This window comes from Lactuca virosa, chromosome 7, assembly GCF_052849685.1.
Source record: "Lactuca virosa cultivar CGN04683 chromosome 7, Lactuca_virosa_CGN04683_v6, whole genome shotgun sequence".
In the NCBI taxonomy this organism is placed as follows: Eukaryota; Viridiplantae; Streptophyta; class Magnoliopsida; order Asterales; family Asteraceae; genus Lactuca; species Lactuca virosa.
Genome location: NC_136432.1, coordinates 151090743 through 151107834, shown reverse-complemented (window position 1 = coordinate 151107834; position 17092 = coordinate 151090743). Strand labels below are relative to the sequence as shown.

Genomic DNA, 17092 nt, shown 5'->3' with positions numbered 1-17092 from the left:
TTTATACCACTTCCTTAGTTTGAGTTCAGACACACTCGGGAGTGCGCCCGAATCCCTCAAACCAAGGCTCTGATACCAACTTGTAACATCCCAAAAATACAGTCTGAAAATTTCGTTTTAAATTATTAATAAAACCATATTCATCAAACGTCATATAAGAATCATAAACAATGTATCTCAAAATATCATAACAACTGTCAAATATATCAGAGTATAAACATCCCAGGCTGAACAAATGGTGTGTGCACTGCAATCTTCCCGAGCTCCTCTTTTGAAAACTGAGTACCTGAACCCAAAACTGAAAACCGTAAGCACGAAGCTTAGTGAGCTCCCCCAACTTCTAATATTGTAACAATTAACTCCTCGAGACCAACTCTTATTATAAAGTTATTGATTTTAGGGCTACTATCCATTCATCAACTTTATCTATTTATTCATTTAATAAACGGGGTGTTACATCTTCACCCCCTCGACTTGGGCCTCCTTTATCAAGTCCAACAATGGAGATCACGGTCACCCTCAAACAAACGTTCCCAATCGGGGAACCTGCCGCCTTGCGGCTCAAGGTATCAGCCACCACGTTGGCCTTCCCGGGATGGTATAAGATCTCACAATCATAATCCTTCAGTACATCCAGCCATCTCCGCTGTCGCATGTTGAGGTTCTGTTGATCCATCAAATACTTTAAACTCTTATGATCTGTATAAATGGTGCACCGCACTCCGTACAAATAGTGCCTCCAAATCTTGAGGGCAAACACTACTGCCCCTAATTCCAGGTCGTGAGTGGGGTAATTCGCCTCATGAGGATTCAACTGCCTCGAGGCGTAAGCTATCACGTGCCCCCTCTGCATCAGTATCGCACCTAACCCTGAAATCGATGCGTCGCAGTATACCACCAAATCATCTAACCCCTCGGGCAGTACTAGGATCGGAACCTCGCACAACCTCTGTCTCAGGTTCTCCAGTACCTCCCTCAAATGCTGCTCATGCTGCTCCCTGGTCTTAGAATAGACTAAGATATCATCAATAAAAACGATCACCGACCGATCCAGCGTCGGTCTGCACACCCTGTTCATAAGATCCATGAACGCTGCTGGGGCATTGGTGATCCTAAACGGCATCACCACGAACTCATAATGCCCATACCGAGTTCTGAAAGCCGTCTTCGGTATATCCTCATCCCGAATTCTCATCTGATGGTATCCCGACCGAAGATCAATCTTGGAAAACCAAGACGCACCCTGCAGCTGATCGAACAAATCATCGATCCTTGGCAACGGATAACGGTTCTTTACCGTTAGTTTGTTCAGCTCCCTATAGTTGATGCACATCCTGTGCGATCCATCCTTCTTTTCACGAAAATGATGGGTGCTCCCCACGGAGAACTGCTCGGACGTATGAACCCTCGGTCTAGCAACTCCTGAAGCTGCGTAGATAACTCCTGCATCTCAGGTGATGTCAACCGATATGGTGCCTTTGCTATCGGAGCGGCACCAGGCACCAAATCGATGCGAAACTCCACCTGCCTCTCCGGAGGCACTCCCGGTAACTCCTCGGGGAAAACATCCTGAAAGTCCTGTACAACCGACACACTGCCCACCTCTGTCGCGGTCTCTACCCTCGTGTCCGAGACAAAGGCCAGAAATCACGTACATCCCTGCTGCAGAAATCTCCTAGCCCTCGCAGCCGAGCAGAGAGTCGGCCCCTGCGAGGCCCTATCACCATGTATCACCAGTTCTCCCCTACTTGGGGTTCGAACCCTCACCAACTGGCGCTCACAATTGATCATGACCTTGTTGGCCCCCAGCCAATCCATCCCGACAATCACCTTCAGCCCTCGCAACGGTATCGGGACTAGGTCGACACGAAACCTCTCACCAAGCACATTCAGGACACAGTCCCGATACACCCTCGCAGGATTCACAGTGCGGTCATCTGCAATCTCTACCTCGAGCGGGGAATCCAAAGTTCCCGGCGCGTCCCGGAACTTCTTGCTAAGCGCAAGAGACACAAACGATCGGGTAGCACCCGAATCAAACAAAACATGAGCCGACATACCATTGACCAAAAAGGTCCCTATGCAAGCATAATATATATATAAGTCATACAAATCATAATGAGCAGAGAATAATAGATACGTACCAGCCACAACGTCTGGTGCTGCCCGAGCCTCCTCGGTGGTCAACTGAAATGCGCGGCTCTTCACCGCCGAAACATCCGCCTTGGCAGGGCGGCCATCAGTAATCCTCAAGGTGGCGGGCGCAGGCGCCGCCACAGCTCCTCCCCCTCCTTGCAACCTCGGACAATCGGCCTTTTTATGGCCAGTCTGGTTGCAGTGGAAACATATCAAGCCCTTCCTGGGGCAGTCCCTGCTTACGTGGCCCGGTTGACCACACGTATAACACACCGGGTTCGACCCCCAGCATGCTCCCCCATGAGCTCTCCCACACTTGGCACACCGGCCACGACCCTGTTGGCCCTTACTAGATGTATCAGTGGTCTTAGGCTTTTTAGCCTGACCTACTGCTGCATGTGCCTGCTCAGGCTTCCGCTTGGTGCGAAAGTCTAACTCCATATCCCGCTCACGGGCCTTCTCCACCATCTCGTTCAGGGTTTTGCACCCTGTGAAGCTCACAAACTCCCGAATATCATCCCTCGGCATGGAATGATACCGTGTCCTCCTCATGTCCTCATCGGTAGCGTACTGTGGGATCCCGGAACTTGGCAGTGATCTCTGCCACAGTCTCGGTGGTCTGCTGAAGGTCATGAAACTCCCTCACAAGTCGTTGCACCTCAATTGGTGGTGCAAACTCCAAATCAAACCGCCTAACAAACTCGGCCCACGTCATCTCAGCCACACCGGCTGCTCCCACCTGGCTAGTAACCTCGCACCACCAATCTCGGCCTCTATCTCTCAGCATACAAGAAGCGAAACCCACCTTTGCCGCATCCGGGCAAGAACTCGTGCCCTGGGCATTCTCGATATCCGCCACCCAGCGTCGGCTAACAATGGGGTCCCTAGCCCCGAAAAACTCTGGCGCCCCACACGCCTTGAACTCCCGGAACGAGGGAGTTCAGGCCCCGATCTGGCCTGCAGCAATCTCAGTTCTGAATGACCTGAGCCTCTCCTCCATGATCTTCATAATACCCTCCTTGATCGTCCCAAAGATCACTGGGGTAGCGTCAAGGATACCCTTTGTAACCTCGGCTGCAATGATCTCGCGCAACCTCTCATCAACAGTGCACCGCTGCCCGATCCGGATCCAGATCCTGATCCCCCTGTCCCAAATCGTGTCACCACCATGATGAACTGAAATGTCATAAACCATAATAATCAGGACATATATATAGGGGATCTTCCAACACCGGTCCTCCTTAGAGCTGTCAGATCTAACATTGGTTCGGGTACAGGTCATGTGCTTCCAGTAGTATGGGCCAAATACTACCTTCCACACCTACATGTACCTTTCCCCAATGCTCTACTTGATAACCCCAATTCGTCTCAAAACTGAACCATATTCCACAACTACTGCATACATCAATCTCAGGTCGTCCTAAGATTTGCTCTACCCGCATCAAACAGACCAATCATGACAGGTTGCCTTTATGCATGCAAATTATACACAGAAAATGATCAAATAGACTTTCGAATAAGAGATTCTACCCTAGGACCACAACCAGACAAGGAACAGGAAATAAGGCCACATCAATCATTCTAAAGCTATAAGCTCCTAACCGTATATAATTTTAAAAGCATACACATAGCAAGTTCCATACGATTATCATAGCTCAAATATCAAATAACATGGCTAACATTTTGGGGAACTACTTACTTGGCTCGGCTGATCACGCGCGTTGCACTCTCATCTTTTCATTTCTTTTAAAACCTTTTTTATTTATTTTTGAAAACAATCTTTCCATTTCCTTAGTTTGAGTCCTGACACACCCGAGAGTGTGCCCGAATCCCTCAAACCAAGGCTCTAATACCAACTTGTAACGACCCAATTTTCACAAAGAAATTTTTCATTTTTGAATAATTAAACACATTTCCAATATCAAGAAATCCAGTTATAATAGTTTTCAAAACATAATTCAAATACAACTTTTATTCCAAACATCACAGTGTCCCACAAAAGTACGAGAGAGTGCACGCCGCGTCATCAAGCCTTGCCCTTTCCCTTGGGCTCCGATGTACCTGAAACAAATCCACAAACTGTAAGCTAATGCTTAGCGAGTTCCCAAAGTATACCACACACAAACCACATACAACACATCATACTAGCTAAAACAGCTATATGTATCACATAAGCCATGCATACAACATATAAGGAAGCCATGGAAACCCTCCAGGGTCTTACACCTAATGCCACGGGAACCCCCGTGTGGTCTTATCTGCCATAAGAACCCCCACATGGTCTTCCTGCCTTGGGAACCCCCACAAGGTCTTCACTACCAAACAAGACATAATGCAAACTATACAAGCAGATATACTAGGATGCCATGGAAACCCTCCAAGGTCTTATACCAAATGCCACGGGAACCACCACGTGGTCTTCCATGCAAATGTCACACTATCATAACGCATAATCAATCAACAATCCACATAACGTAAGATGGGCCGGCCTTGGTGCCTTAGACCCATTGGTATGGTGAGAAGACTCACCTCTCAAAGGCTGAACTGGTAAGTTGAAGTCAAATATATCCCATACGTTGCTCCTTCTCAACTGCCTATAATCATCAAGTGATTAACTTAACACCATCCCAAAAATACTCTCAAATCAACCCTGGACAAAATCAAGGTCAAGGTCAAAGTTCACAGTCAAGGTCAACAGTCCATATTGACCTCAACTCGTCGAGTAGAACCTACCACTCGTCGAGTTCCTGGCATAACTCGTCAACTCGCCGAGTCACTAGAGTGACTCGTCGAGTTCCCCAATGTTTGCGGCCGTGAACCCTCAGCCGCAAACTCCTGACCGCAAACCCATCCAGTCGAAAACCCCTTGGTTGTAAACTCTTTGGCCGACTCGTAGAGTTGATAAGGGAACTCGCCGAGTCCCCCTTCCTGTTTGTTGGTCGTGATCATACAGGGATTCCAGGGCTTAGATATAAACCCCTAAGATGCTTAGAAGGATAAAGTTTCCAACTTTACCTTCTAGAACCATTCCAAACGCTCTAAGGTCCTTAATATATGTTGGAAAGCTCCAAAGCTTTGCCATTTGATCCAAAACTCTAGGGATCTGAAATCCCTCCTTTCCAGAAAGGTTTCTAGTCCTCAAAACGTCCCAAAGATGGAAGCTTTATGGACATGCATGTCCAAAACATGTCCCTATGTCAAAATGGCCAAAAAGAGGGAAATATGCCCTAAAACCCTTGCATGGTGTCCTTACACGACCAAAAGTCAGATCTAGCCCACCTTGGGACCATTTTGCTTTGGAGATTCATAAAGTTGCAAACTTTATGAATCTCATGCATGCATTCAATAAGAAGGGTAGGAAGTGAGGAGTAAACCAAAGATCTAGCCTTATTCTTTGATAAAAATCGAGTCTTGAAGACTTACAACAGTTCACAAGATGATTAAGCTCAAGGATGGGTGCTTGGTTTGCTGGATCTCCTCACTATCTCCTTCTTCTTAAGCTTCAAAGGTTACTCTAGCTCCCAAAATGGAAGAGAATGGGGATTATGGTTAGCATCGACGTTCTTAGTGTTTGGAGGCTGATGGGAGGTCAGCCTCAAGGCTCATAAGGAGATTATATAGGGTGTAAATCCTAAAATTAGGGTTTTGTCTTAACAGCACCTACTCGCCAAATCGGACTTCCAACTCGTCGAGTAGGGTGTAGATCTCGCGTCCCTGAAATGACTTCTACTCGACGAGTTGGACTCCCAACTCGCCGAGTCCACACACCAAAACCCTAGATCTTACATAAATTAAGTAATACCTGAAACAGGTGTTACATGAAGATGCTGATTTGGATAGTTAAGACTGATTTAATAGGATAGTGAGACGTTATTACATCAACCAATCTTTGCGTCCAAAAGTATATATAAATATTAATATCTCATATTCTGTATATGACTTGAAAAAGCCATATTAGCAAACGATTTTGATGCATGGTCGATGAAGAGTAGTCTCACTAGGGTGTTATTGTACATTGGATGTGAGAGCTTAAAGTAAACTATGTATGATGTACGATGAATACCATTTATCTTCGTTATTTATATATGACTTTCTAATCATCAACATAGTAAGAAACAAGTTTATGCATTTAGGTTCTAGTGTTTCATGAAAATTTCAGCTGTAATTTTTCTATGTTGGTTTGCTCTTTTTCTTAACTAATTCGTGGAGCTTGAAAGATGAAATAGATTTTGGTAAGTGTGAATTTTATGTATTTTGTGTCTTGGGGTATTTTTATCATTGTTAATGAATTTCATTCCATTCATTCGCCTATTCTTACATACCAAACAACATGGATGAATGATTCATTACCTTCCCTTAGTACAAGTTGTATGTTTGTTATGCATGGCCTATGGGACAAAAAATGTATTTTTTTGGTCCCACCAAAAAGTGGGACCCACTCTCGAGGTCCCTCCCGATCAATCATTTGTGCCAAAAGACATAAATGTCCTCCTCATCCTCATTATCGAAAATAGTCCTAGAAAGTTTGACCAGTCTGTAACAAAGGAAACCCAAATGATGGGTCATAATTTCAATCAACTATTATTAAAAGTGGTAACTACAAGTTTAGTATATTTTAAATGATTCTTACTCATCGTATAAAATAATCCATGTGTAGCTCAAATACTATCATAAGGAGTAGACAATTAAGCTCCCGAGTAAACCCAACAAAGCACCTGCAGCCACTTCAATTTCAGTGTGACCGATTGCTTCTTTGAGTAAACCAGAAATAGGAGGAGGAGGAGGAGGAGCACCATTTTCAATTTTATCGGGTGTTACAACAAGTGTTGTCTCTTTATGCCACTCTGGCGATTTACAACTGTTTGTTTCCTCAAACTTTGGAGATTTACTAGATTCTGGATTTGAAAATGGTTTTGTAGATGAAGCTTCAAATTGGTTTCTGTTTAATACTTTGTTTAATGTTCTTGCATGAACTCCAACTTCCCTTCTAACGCCCTACAAAATCAGAAATTTCTATGTTAAGATTGCTTTCTTCATCTTCAATCTTTAGGGGGTGTTTGGATTGATGGAATCAGAGAAAGAATGGAATTATGGAATGGAATGGATCATTCCTCCTTCCAGTTTGTTAACTGCCATTCCTTAAGCCACGATGACATTTTACTATTTGTTTGAAAACATCATGACGTGTCTTTAAAGTAGCTGATTAGTTTTGTGGACAATGCAGTAGCATTCATATGGAATAGGTAGCAACATACCTGAGCATCATACATGGTAAGACAAGCATAGACAACTGCTATTCCAAAAATTGAATCCGAGAAGCCCCTGAAATTTAACAAATATATACCAGTGTATCAAATTCTAGTTACTGTTTTTCTGATATTAAAGTTTGACACTTTTTAGACATAATTGAATATGCTATATGGTTTTTTCAACCTTTCTAGACCAAGGGACATTGCAGAAGCCACAGCTGCCTGCCATTATAGAATATTAGAAAAGCAAGTCATGAAGTAGCATAAGCAACATATATGTAATAAAGCAAAAACATGGTTTAGAAAGAAATGTTACAGAAGAATGGGTTGAAGGAAACCCTCCAGCCTGAAGTGCAACTTTTGGGTCAAAATCTCTTCGATATAAAATGGAAGCAGTGAAAGGTTTTGTCAACTGTCCAACTGCAGCACATGCAGCTGCTGCTATCAGCACCTATAGATACACAATCAAATGGAAGAGACAATGAAGATAAATGAATGATGAAAGAAAAAGATCATGATGATCTATGGGGAATGATGATATGTTATGGTATGAGTCTGAATGAAAAGTATTTAACAGTTGAATCAGGTTGGTTACAGCTATAGTTTGCAACTGAACTTGTTTCCAAATACGATTTCCTACCAATACCTATGTTTGCATACTCTAAACAGCTTGGAAATATGACAGTTGCATTGTTGATTAACTTACGAATCATTTATGGATCAATTAGGAATAAAAAATTATGGTGATAACATTCAGATAACAATCGAAACGTATAAAAACCTTATTGTGAGCTATTTCAGCGATTACATCCGTTCCAATTTTGAGAGACGAAAGTGTTGAAGAAACTTTGAGTTTTCTCCTTCTCGAGTAGATACAATTAGTTTCGCAATCGATTCTGTTGCTTTGACTTGTGGACTGTAATAATAGGGAAGAAGTGGAAGAAAAGTTCCAATTGTGAAGCAACATGATCAATTCTCTGTATGTATCTGTGATTCGTTTCTCTCACCAGTTTTCTCAATATGGTGAAACTAATAACAATTCTGTATGTTGATCTCTAGCAGCGTTGTTGCTCCAGAAAGTCCGGCCGGCGCATTTGATATTTAGTAGACAGTTCGGAATTGGGGAAGAAGAGGATATTATGGCTGTGGCGATTCCAAATGCTAACAACTAACTAATTTGTCCATTGTTACTTTCTTGGGCCACAATTGGTTTTTCTTTTTAGTTACTTTTATCGCCTTATTGGGCCCATATCCCAAATTAGCCATAATTTTCTCAAGCTTTCATCTACAAAAATTTGAAATTAGCCATAATTTTTGCAAGCATGTGCGAAAATTTGAGTGTACTTCAGATTTTTATTTTATTTTTATGATTATGATTTTTGTAGGTCAACACGTTTGAAAATCTAGGTTGACTATGACATTTTGTTTTTTAGATTTTTATATGTCGTTCTTAATGATCGGGATAACTCAAATGATATGATAATTGTTATGAAGTTAGTATGTGAAAACGAAAATGTTTTTTTTTCAAACTTTTTTTTTAGATATTTGTAGGACACCATTGTAATTGGGAGAACCAAAATGGTATGATAATTATTATGAAGTTTGTATGTGAAAGCTATGAAATTTCATTTTATAGTTTTCACCGAATAACCTACTTTGGAGCTAAAAAACATGATTTTTCGATGTCCAAATTGGGAGTATAATATTTCAATGGAAATACAATGTTACAAATAACACAATGAAAAAAAATCAGTTCAGACCGAGCTCGTATGTGAAATTTATGAATGATCAAATTTGAGTTTTTTTTCATATTTTTCACTGGCTACCTTACTTTGAAACTAAAAAAATATGACTAGGGATATCTAAATTTGAAGTGTAATATATTCATGAAAAATCCTTGTTACAAAGAACACAATGAAAAAAACTCACCTCAAACAGAACTTATACGAAAGAGCTATGAAGGTTCTGTTAGATATTGGGTAAGGTTTATGGTAGAGATATGGATACCTCTTGGATCGTGTAAACACTTTTCGAACTGATATTTCTACCCTATGGCTGGGTTGCAAGAAACTCATCCTAGGATAATCCCAAGGGGATACTTACGAATCTATGCACAGAACACGTAAGCCAAATTGCTAGAAGGTTATGAGTTTGTATGAAGAAAAAACGAGAACTAAAAAGGTTATCCTTCTCCATAAAAAGAGAGTCGTTTATATAGAAAACAATAAGTAGGGTTTCGTTTTAGGGTTGGTTGTCATGGGTTGCTTTGGAAACAAGTCAAGGGAATCCGGAATTAATAAGGAAATCAATGGTTTCCAAAACTGACGATCTTAGTCAGTTTTACCATAATCACTCTCAAGAATTCGATTTTTCCACTATGTACCCACTAGGAAATCCAAAGGGTTTTTGGGGTGCCGCCCCTCGACCCCGCTCGGTTACCTGGCAGCAGGACCCCAGCCAAGGGTTTTGCCCCTTAGACCCCACTAGGGGCGTTGCCTTTTGGAAACCTCGGACCCAGGGGCGTTGCCCCCAGACCCCCGACTTGTCGTCGAACCAGTTTCTAATTCGATCTTATACATACGTGCACTCCGCACATACTCAAACATATATTAGAGTACAAATTATGAAATCTTTTAGCTCACATGTAAGTTCCAATTATATAAAATGTCATTGTGACACTAAAATCACCAACAAATTCGAAGTTTGAAAAAAAAAAAAAAAGTTTACTGGTAACTACAAAAATCTATATTTTTCGCCCACTTGCAAAAATTATTACTGTTTTGATTATTTTTTATTTTATGGCTATTATATTGTATGGTAATTTTTTTTTTAAATAGCTACTATGATTATTTTTTTATTTTTTTTTAAAGATCATTTCACATTTGTTGATTAACCCGAAGAAAAGAAAAGGAAAGCCATTTCTTGAGAAGGACGGCCAAACGGATAGACGACTGGACGGAGGAGCGCGTCAAAATTTGGAAGATGGACGGAGGAGGGGGGAAGAGGGAGAGGGTGGTGCATCCGGCAATCGAGCCTCTGTCGTATCTTCTCGGAACTTGGAGAGGTGAAGGAGAAGGCGGTTTCCCCACCATATCCTCCTTCACTTATGGCGAAGAGCTCAACTTCACTCATCCTGGAAACAAAGTACGTACCTCTATCTGTTCTCTAGGCTTATCGCTCAATAAAATTAATAAATTATTGTTTACTGAAATCAGACATTCATTGTTCCAAATTGATAATCGATTTCAACATATTCCTATGCGTTTACACGATTTAGCAAACTGTCGATATCGTGATTGCTTGTTGCTATAATCCTCATTACGTAATTTCAGAAGATATGAAGTATATAAATAAGCAGAACCCTAATTTGGCAATAGATACTGTATGTAGTTTGGATCTTGTATTAGTAGTTTGTTTATCTAATTTTGTTGAGTTTATGAATATAATTTGGGAGAAGCCTGTAATAGCTTATTCTCAAAAGACATGGAAGTTGAGTTCTGGAGAGCCTATGCATGCTGAGAGTGGGTACTGGAGGCCAAAGCCTGATGGAACCATTGAAGTTGTTATTGCTCAGAGTACTGGCCTCGTTGAACTTCAGGTTGTTTCTTCATATCATCTTTCAATAATCAATCCTTATTTCTCTTTAGATGCATTATATATAAACTTGATTGTTTGTTTTGCAGAAAGGAACATATGATGCAGAAAATAAAGTTGTGAAGCTTCAAAGTGAGCTTGTAGGAAATGCTTCTAAGGTGTAATCTCAGTAAAGCATATATATATAGTACATTTTTAGTGTTTTTATTTTATATATAACAAAATTCACAAATAATTATTTAACAAAAATATGAATGTGGACAGGTGAAAGAGATATCTCGGGTTTTTACCATGGTTGATGAAGAGTTATCATATGTGGTTGGAATGGCCACCAGTTTAACCACTCATCAGCCACATCTCAAAGCATCACTCAAGAAGATCTAATCTTTTTTTAATCTGTTTTCCGTTTCAATTCTATTTATATGTACAAGATCACAATCATTCTTCATGTTTGGATCAAACCAGTTTTTTAAAATGTACACTGTACACCATCTAACTTGCATTATGCCATGATAACTCGAATAACAGTTACAAGTTACACCATGTGACACTAAAATCACTAATAGCTAAATGCAAAAACTAAATTATAATCTCAATTTAACTAAAATATGCACAACCCAACACACCAAATAGACCACTCCCTTCATTTATTAGATAATCATATCAAGAGAAAGAAAGACAAACATAAATTCTACGCTTCTAACAACACCTAAATACAAGTGTCCATGTAAGACCATGGCACACGATTTATTCAAAAAAAAATAAAAAATCGACATTTGACCTTACTTTGACCGTTTCTCCTATCATTACTTACTCTTTTCATTTATCTATTTTCTCTTCTTCATAAGTTGACACATTCTGCAAAACGACATCAAAGTCGCTAATTTACAAGATAATCAGCCCATGTTTCCCATACAGATGTATTTTATCTGCAAAAAGATTTTATTTTTAGTTACCTTTCCAAAAAAAATCATCTGTTTGATCTGTTAGAGATTTTTTTTTTTTTTTTTTTTTTTAAATCAGGCTTACTTCAAGATAATCGTCCATCCCATATTTGGAACCTTCACGCCCTAGACCCGACTGCTTAAAACCTCCAAATGGAGCCACCTGAAATGAAATTCATCGAGACAACAAAAAGGAAACGTCTGAATAACAATACCAATTCAAGACTAAAAAAACAAATGAATCCATTCAGTCATACCTCTGTAGACACCAATCCTTCGTTAACTCCAACAATGCCATATTCAAGAGCTTCAGACACACGCCACGATCGCTTAATACTGTTTGTGAATATGTAAGCAGCTAATCCTGCAATGCAAATTTATATATAAAATACATTCACTTTTTGACTAAAACCTAAACTATATCTGAAAAGAAAAAAATTGTTCTTGTTTTTTTTTTCTTTTGGGATTATTTACACGGGAAAAGACTAAACATAATAACAGGTTGTACTGTTATATATGATGGAATTGCATGATGAAAGCAGTAGAGTTTTTTTCTATCATAAAAACCTGCATTAGTATCATTAGCAATCTGTATAGCTTCTTCCTCCGTTTTAAACTTTAAAACAGGTGCAACAGGTCCAAATACTTCCTGACTGTAACAATATAAAAATTCAAATACTAGTCAAAACAAACCATAGCAAAAATATATAAAATAAAATTGAGTTTGAGATAGATTACCTTGCTATGAGCATCTCGTTCTTGACATCTCCTATAACTGTAGGCTCATAAAAGGTCATCCCAAGGCTATGCCTTTTACCACCTAGTAGAACTTTAGCTCCCTATAAATCAAACGATATTTGCATATACATTAGTGACTTAATGCAGAAAGAACGACTTAATACAGAAAGTCATAAATGTATAATATAATATTCAACAGTTGGTGTGGTGAATGGTGATCAAACCTTTGAGACAGCATCTTGCACGAATGAATCAACCTGCAAGGCAACATTCATTTAGGAAACATAATAACAAGTGATTAAATTGATTAATCAAATAGTTTAACAAAAATTAACCTTTTGTACAGCAGCCTCATTAATTAGTGGGCCCTGCAAAACAATATTCGACACTCGTTACAATCTTTAAATTAAAGAAAGAGGGTGTCCGGATGTGTGTTATTATGGTAGTTATTGCAACTTCAAGAACTAAAATAAGAATTAGAATCGGTCAAGGTGATCTAAGTTAGGGGTAATTAGGTAATTTTTACATTTATCTAAATAATTCATTACCTGGGCCACACCTTCTGATAAACCATTGCCAACTTTAAGGTCTTGAACAGCATTTGAGAATGCTTTTGTGAATTTCTCATATATGCCTACAAGAACCATGAATATTCATAATACCAATTACATATAAAAGAATTTTATATAAAAATTCATCAATCATCATTTGCTTTCATGTTTCCCGTTTTTATCAAATTAGAAAGTAAAAAAGTTTGACATAGATAATGGTTTATAATATTTATACCTTCTTGCACAAGTAATCTATTTGCACATACACATGTTTGTCCACTGTTACGGAATTTGGTTGCCAACTGAAAATACAAAATCAATAAGCAATTAGCAAACAGCATTTAACACTATTTTTAAAAAATAATAATATTTTTTAGTCTAAATTACAGCTTTTGTCCCCATGCTTTTTTAAGAATTACAAATGTCGTCCTCAGAAAGAACTTTTAACATTTTTCATCCCCAAAATGAAGTTCAAGTTGATCCCATTTGATTCCCTACTATAACCCTATGTAAAATAACCATTTTACCCTTACCTTTACACTTATTATTGATATTTATAATGTGGTTACAACAATTATAAAATATAAACGCTTAAAAATGTGAGTCACTTACGCTCCCTTTAATAGCCACTTCCAGGTCAGCATCATCAAAGACTATGCAAGGTGCATTACCACCAAGTTCAAGAGATACCTACAAAAGTCACAATTTTTTCAAGAAAAGTATTAAAAAAATAATAATAAATTGTAAAAACATGAAATGTAGTACAATTACCTTTTTGACAGTTTCAGCTGCACCAGCCATTAATTTCTTTCCAACAGCTGTTGAACCAGTAAATGTTATTTTCCTTACCTAAATTAATTTCAAAAAAAATTATATATCTTTGAAAATAAAACAAATCAGGACTTTTGTCTGATAAAATGTAAAAACCTGTGGGCTGGCAACTAACGAATTTCCAATTTTAGGAGCATCTCCCATAACTACATTCAAGACGCCCTGTGATTATTAGACAAATGAAATATATTTAGTTTTATATGAAAAATGATTAAAAAAATAGAAAAATAAAATGGAAGTAAGACACAACATGCTATCTGATCATGAAACTCAACATCATTAACATTTTAAAGGGAAATGCAATAAATAGAATAGTATCCTACTTTCATTTCTACATTACAGACTCTGAAAAATCTACCAAATTATAACAGTGTCATCCAATTTTCACTGTTATAGTTGGGTAGATTCTTTTTTAAAGTATAATGTGCTAACAAGAAAAAAAAAAAAAAAAAAAAAAAGGTTTAAAGTACAATGCTATTATTGGTCAGATATTCATAATACATCTTGATAAAAAGAAAATAGAAAGTAGAAAGAGTTTATAAAAGAAACATACAGGTGGGATTCCTGATTGAAGGGCAAGTTCAGCTGCTGCTAAAGCAGTCAATGGTGTGAGCTCAGAGGGCTTAATGACCACAGTACAACCACAGGCAAGAGCGGGGCCCACCTTCCGTGCAATCATTGCCAAAGGGAAATTCCATGGAGTAATTGCAGCAACCACACCAACAGGCTGCAAATTATTACAGGAATCATCATGTTTCTATACATATATAACAAGGGTATTTTGGTCTTTCAATATAACAATCACCTGCTTTATAACAAACAGACGGCGATCAGACAGTGTTGCTGGAATTACATCACCATAAATACGTTTCGCCTCCTCTGCAAAGAACTCAATGAAACTAGCTCCATATCCAACCTGAAAAAAAATATAATAAAAAAAAGTGTCTTAGGGGTTGTTTCTTTTTTATATAATGGACTTAATAGTTAAGCACTTAATTAATCTAGACAGCTATAGATAGCTGTTTCTTTTTACTTGATCTGAACAGAATGCCTAAATGGATCCTACCTACCCTTCTTTTTTCCTCTCAACTCATTGATGAACATTATGAAGAAAAAGAATTGGAATGTAAAGGGCAAAATGGTCATTTACTTTCGGTAGGTTTATATATTCGATCTAGAAAAGAAACAGATAGACCTTAAGTATACAACATCTTATGCGGATAAACATCTTTACCAATACAAACTTAATAGAAAGAAAAAAAAAACATCCCCTTACCTCCCCAATGGCTTCTTTTAGAGGCTTTCCTTGCTCTAAAGTTATAAGTTGTGCTAGCTCTTCTTTATGTTCAAGCAACAAGTTATACCTTGAATTATGTCATACAGAAAAAATATGAATATTATATATCATGAAGAACTATGATTCAACTTTGATATTGAAATTTAGTACCAATTACGCAGGCGATTGCTTCTGTCATTAGCAGTAAGCTTGCTCCAATCTACACAACAAATGATCATTTAAGAATTGAACAGAACACTCTCATGATGTTATTGTACGAATTTACTGAGAATTTGATTTCATACGGCTAAAAGCATCGTAGGCTGAAGAAATCGCATCTTTTGTTTCCCTTTCGCCCATACACGCAACAGAAGCTATAACATCACCACTAGCAGGGTTGTTAACCTGCCACAACCAATGAAAATTAAATTGTGATTTCTGTTAGGAAGTTCATATAATCATATCGAGTGATCTTCGGCCAGGATGATGTGTAAAAGTTCAATACCTCGATTGTCTTCCCATCATAAGCATCAATCCATTTTCCTCCGATTAGACCTTTGGTTCGCCATAATCCAGAACTCTTGAGCCGATCAACAATACTTTCAGTTTCCGTGCTCATCTGACCCATCCGAAACTCCATTTAGTGAATTCATGAATCTATCCAAAAACCCTAATAAAAATTAATAACGATAAGAGTAATCGGTAATGCACCTGGCGACGATGAAGATGCGTGGGGGAGTAGCTATTGCAAAGTGATGAGTGTGAGAGTGAGATTGAAGAGTGGTAAAACTTGATCCCGCTGCTGCTACGATGAATCGTTCGTGCAAACATCGTCGTTATCGTGGTGTCTGCCTTCTAAAAAACGAAACTCCCTCTTCTACCTCCACGTATTTGACACCTTTGTACAAATGGCAAAAGATTCAACTTCCAGCACACCGCTTGTTGATTCTCCCAACACCAGTTTGATTGGAAGACTGATAACAAGAAAAAATTGAAATCCCACCAAATCCTTTTCGTCACAAAAGGCTATTCGTGGATCAAATTTCTAAGGATAATGAAGTTTAGATCTAGTCGATAGCTATTTAAATTTTAAACTATCAGTCGACATGAGATTCATACAACAACATTTAAACATAAATAAATACATTTAGCCTTGAAAATCTATTTTTATAATATATTGTGGATGACGATGTGATATTGAATATATATAAAAGCTATAAAAATATTATATAAATATAATAAGGAGAGTATTTAATATGATCCAATGAACTAGGAATGGCAACTGCAACGGGGCGGGCTTGGGGAGGGGCATGGTTTCCCAAACCCGCCCCGATATCTTTCGGGTGTCTTATCGGGGTGCCCCATCGCATTTCGGGTTTTCTCGTCGGGTTTCGGGTGTCTTGTTGGGTTTACACAACAATTCATAATTAAATCTATAAAACGACACCCCGATGTCTTATAAAAATACATGTTCTAACCTCCCTTTTAAATTAAAAATATGATGCATCACTTTAATTAAATAAACTGGACGTTATATTAAAAATTATTTGATTTAAGCTTAGTGTAATACGTCAAAACATAAAAAAATAATCATTCATACCACATTGTTAATAACTAAAAAGATTGTCCCCAGTAAGTATTTGATCTTTGAATACATGCAATTAACATCAAAAGGATTCAAACATATTATATATATATATATATATATATATATATATATATATATATATATATATATATATGTATATATATGTTGGATTAGTGTCTAAGCCT

General features: G+C 38.4%; 3 protein-coding genes across 4 annotated transcripts; 1 reads left to right on the top strand and 2 right to left on the bottom strand.

Moving 5' to 3' along the window:
- Positions 1–6405: 6405 nt before the first annotated feature.
- On the bottom strand, positions 6406–8562 carry LOC145123679 (Acid phosphatase/vanadium-dependent haloperoxidase-related protein). 2 transcript variants are annotated; one of them, XM_079058882.1, is made up of 6 exons: positions 8167–8562; positions 7702–7836; positions 7570–7607; positions 7392–7458; positions 6767–7131; positions 6406–6670 (listed from the first exon to the last, which is right to left on the bottom strand). In XM_079058882.1, the coding sequence occupies exons 1-5, from the start codon at positions 8350–8352 to the stop codon at positions 6805–6807; spliced, it is 753 nt and encodes a 250-aa protein (XP_078915008.1). In that variant the 5' UTR covers positions 8353–8562; the 3' UTR covers positions 6406–6670; positions 6767–6804. The 2 variants fall into 2 exon arrangements, with proteins under 2 accessions (XP_078915008.1, XP_078915007.1); XM_079058881.1 differs by lacking the exon at positions 6406–6670 and having other exon boundaries at positions 6674–7131.
- Positions 8563–10293: 1731 nt separating this feature from the next.
- On the top strand, positions 10294–11454 carry LOC145124418 (nitrobindin heme-binding domain protein). The gene is made up of 4 exons (XM_079059743.1): positions 10294–10529; positions 10843–10983; positions 11069–11137; positions 11244–11454. Exons 1-4 carry the CDS (start codon positions 10368–10370, stop codon positions 11361–11363), a joined length of 492 nt encoding a protein of 163 aa, XP_078915869.1. The 5' UTR covers positions 10294–10367; the 3' UTR covers positions 11364–11454.
- Positions 11455–11602: 148 nt separating this feature from the next.
- ALDH5F1 (aldehyde dehydrogenase 5F1) lies at positions 11603–16435 on the bottom strand. The gene is made up of 19 exons (XM_079059742.1): positions 16031–16435; positions 15825–15938; positions 15625–15724; positions 15491–15539; positions 15320–15407; positions 14849–14959; positions 14597–14770; positions 14140–14205; positions 13984–14061; positions 13825–13902; positions 13448–13514; positions 13210–13295; positions 12997–13029; positions 12886–12918; positions 12662–12762; positions 12491–12576; positions 12181–12287; positions 12009–12086; positions 11603–11908 (listed from the first exon to the last, which is right to left on the bottom strand). Exons 1-19 carry the CDS (start codon positions 16148–16150, stop codon positions 11876–11878), a joined length of 1602 nt encoding a protein of 533 aa, XP_078915868.1. The 5' UTR covers positions 16151–16435; the 3' UTR covers positions 11603–11875.
- Between the last annotated feature and the right edge of the window lie 657 nt (positions 16436–17092).

What these genes read in the sequence shown, in the direction of transcription:
- LOC145123679 (XM_079058882.1), bottom strand. Translation starts at nt 8,352, where the DNA reads ATGTTGCTTCACAATTGGAACTTTTCTTCCACTTCTTCCCTATTATTA. An exon ending in CTGAAATAGCTCACAATAAG is followed by an intron (nt 7,837 to 8,166) that starts GTTTTTATACGT and finishes GTGTATCTATAG; the next exon opens with GTGCTGATAGCAGCAGCTGC. An exon ending in TTCCTTCAACCCATTCTTCT is followed by an intron (nt 7,608 to 7,701) that starts GTAACATTTCTT and finishes CTATAATGGCAG; the next exon opens with GCAGCTGTGGCTTCTGCAAT.
- LOC145124418 (XM_079059743.1), top strand. Translation starts at nt 10,368, where the DNA reads ATGGACGGAGGAGGGGGGAAGAGGGAGAGGGTGGTGCATCCGGCAATC. An exon ending in CTGGCCTCGTTGAACTTCAG is followed by an intron (nt 10,984 to 11,068) that starts GTTGTTTCTTCA and finishes TTTGTTTTGCAG; the next exon opens with AAAGGAACATATGATGCAGA. An exon ending in TTGTAGGAAATGCTTCTAAG is followed by an intron (nt 11,138 to 11,243) that starts GTGTAATCTCAG and finishes GAATGTGGACAG; the next exon opens with GTGAAAGAGATATCTCGGGT.
- ALDH5F1 (XM_079059742.1), bottom strand. Translation starts at nt 16,150, where the DNA reads ATGTTTGCACGAACGATTCATCGTAGCAGCAGCGGGATCAAGTTTTAC. An exon ending in ATGATGGGAAGACAATCGAG is followed by an intron (nt 15,725 to 15,824) that starts GTATTGAACTTT and finishes TGGTTGTGGCAG; the next exon opens with GTTAACAACCCTGCTAGTGG. An exon ending in TAGATTACTTGTGCAAGAAG is followed by an intron (nt 13,296 to 13,447) that starts GTATAAATATTA and finishes TGGTTCTTGTAG; the next exon opens with GCATATATGAGAAATTCACA.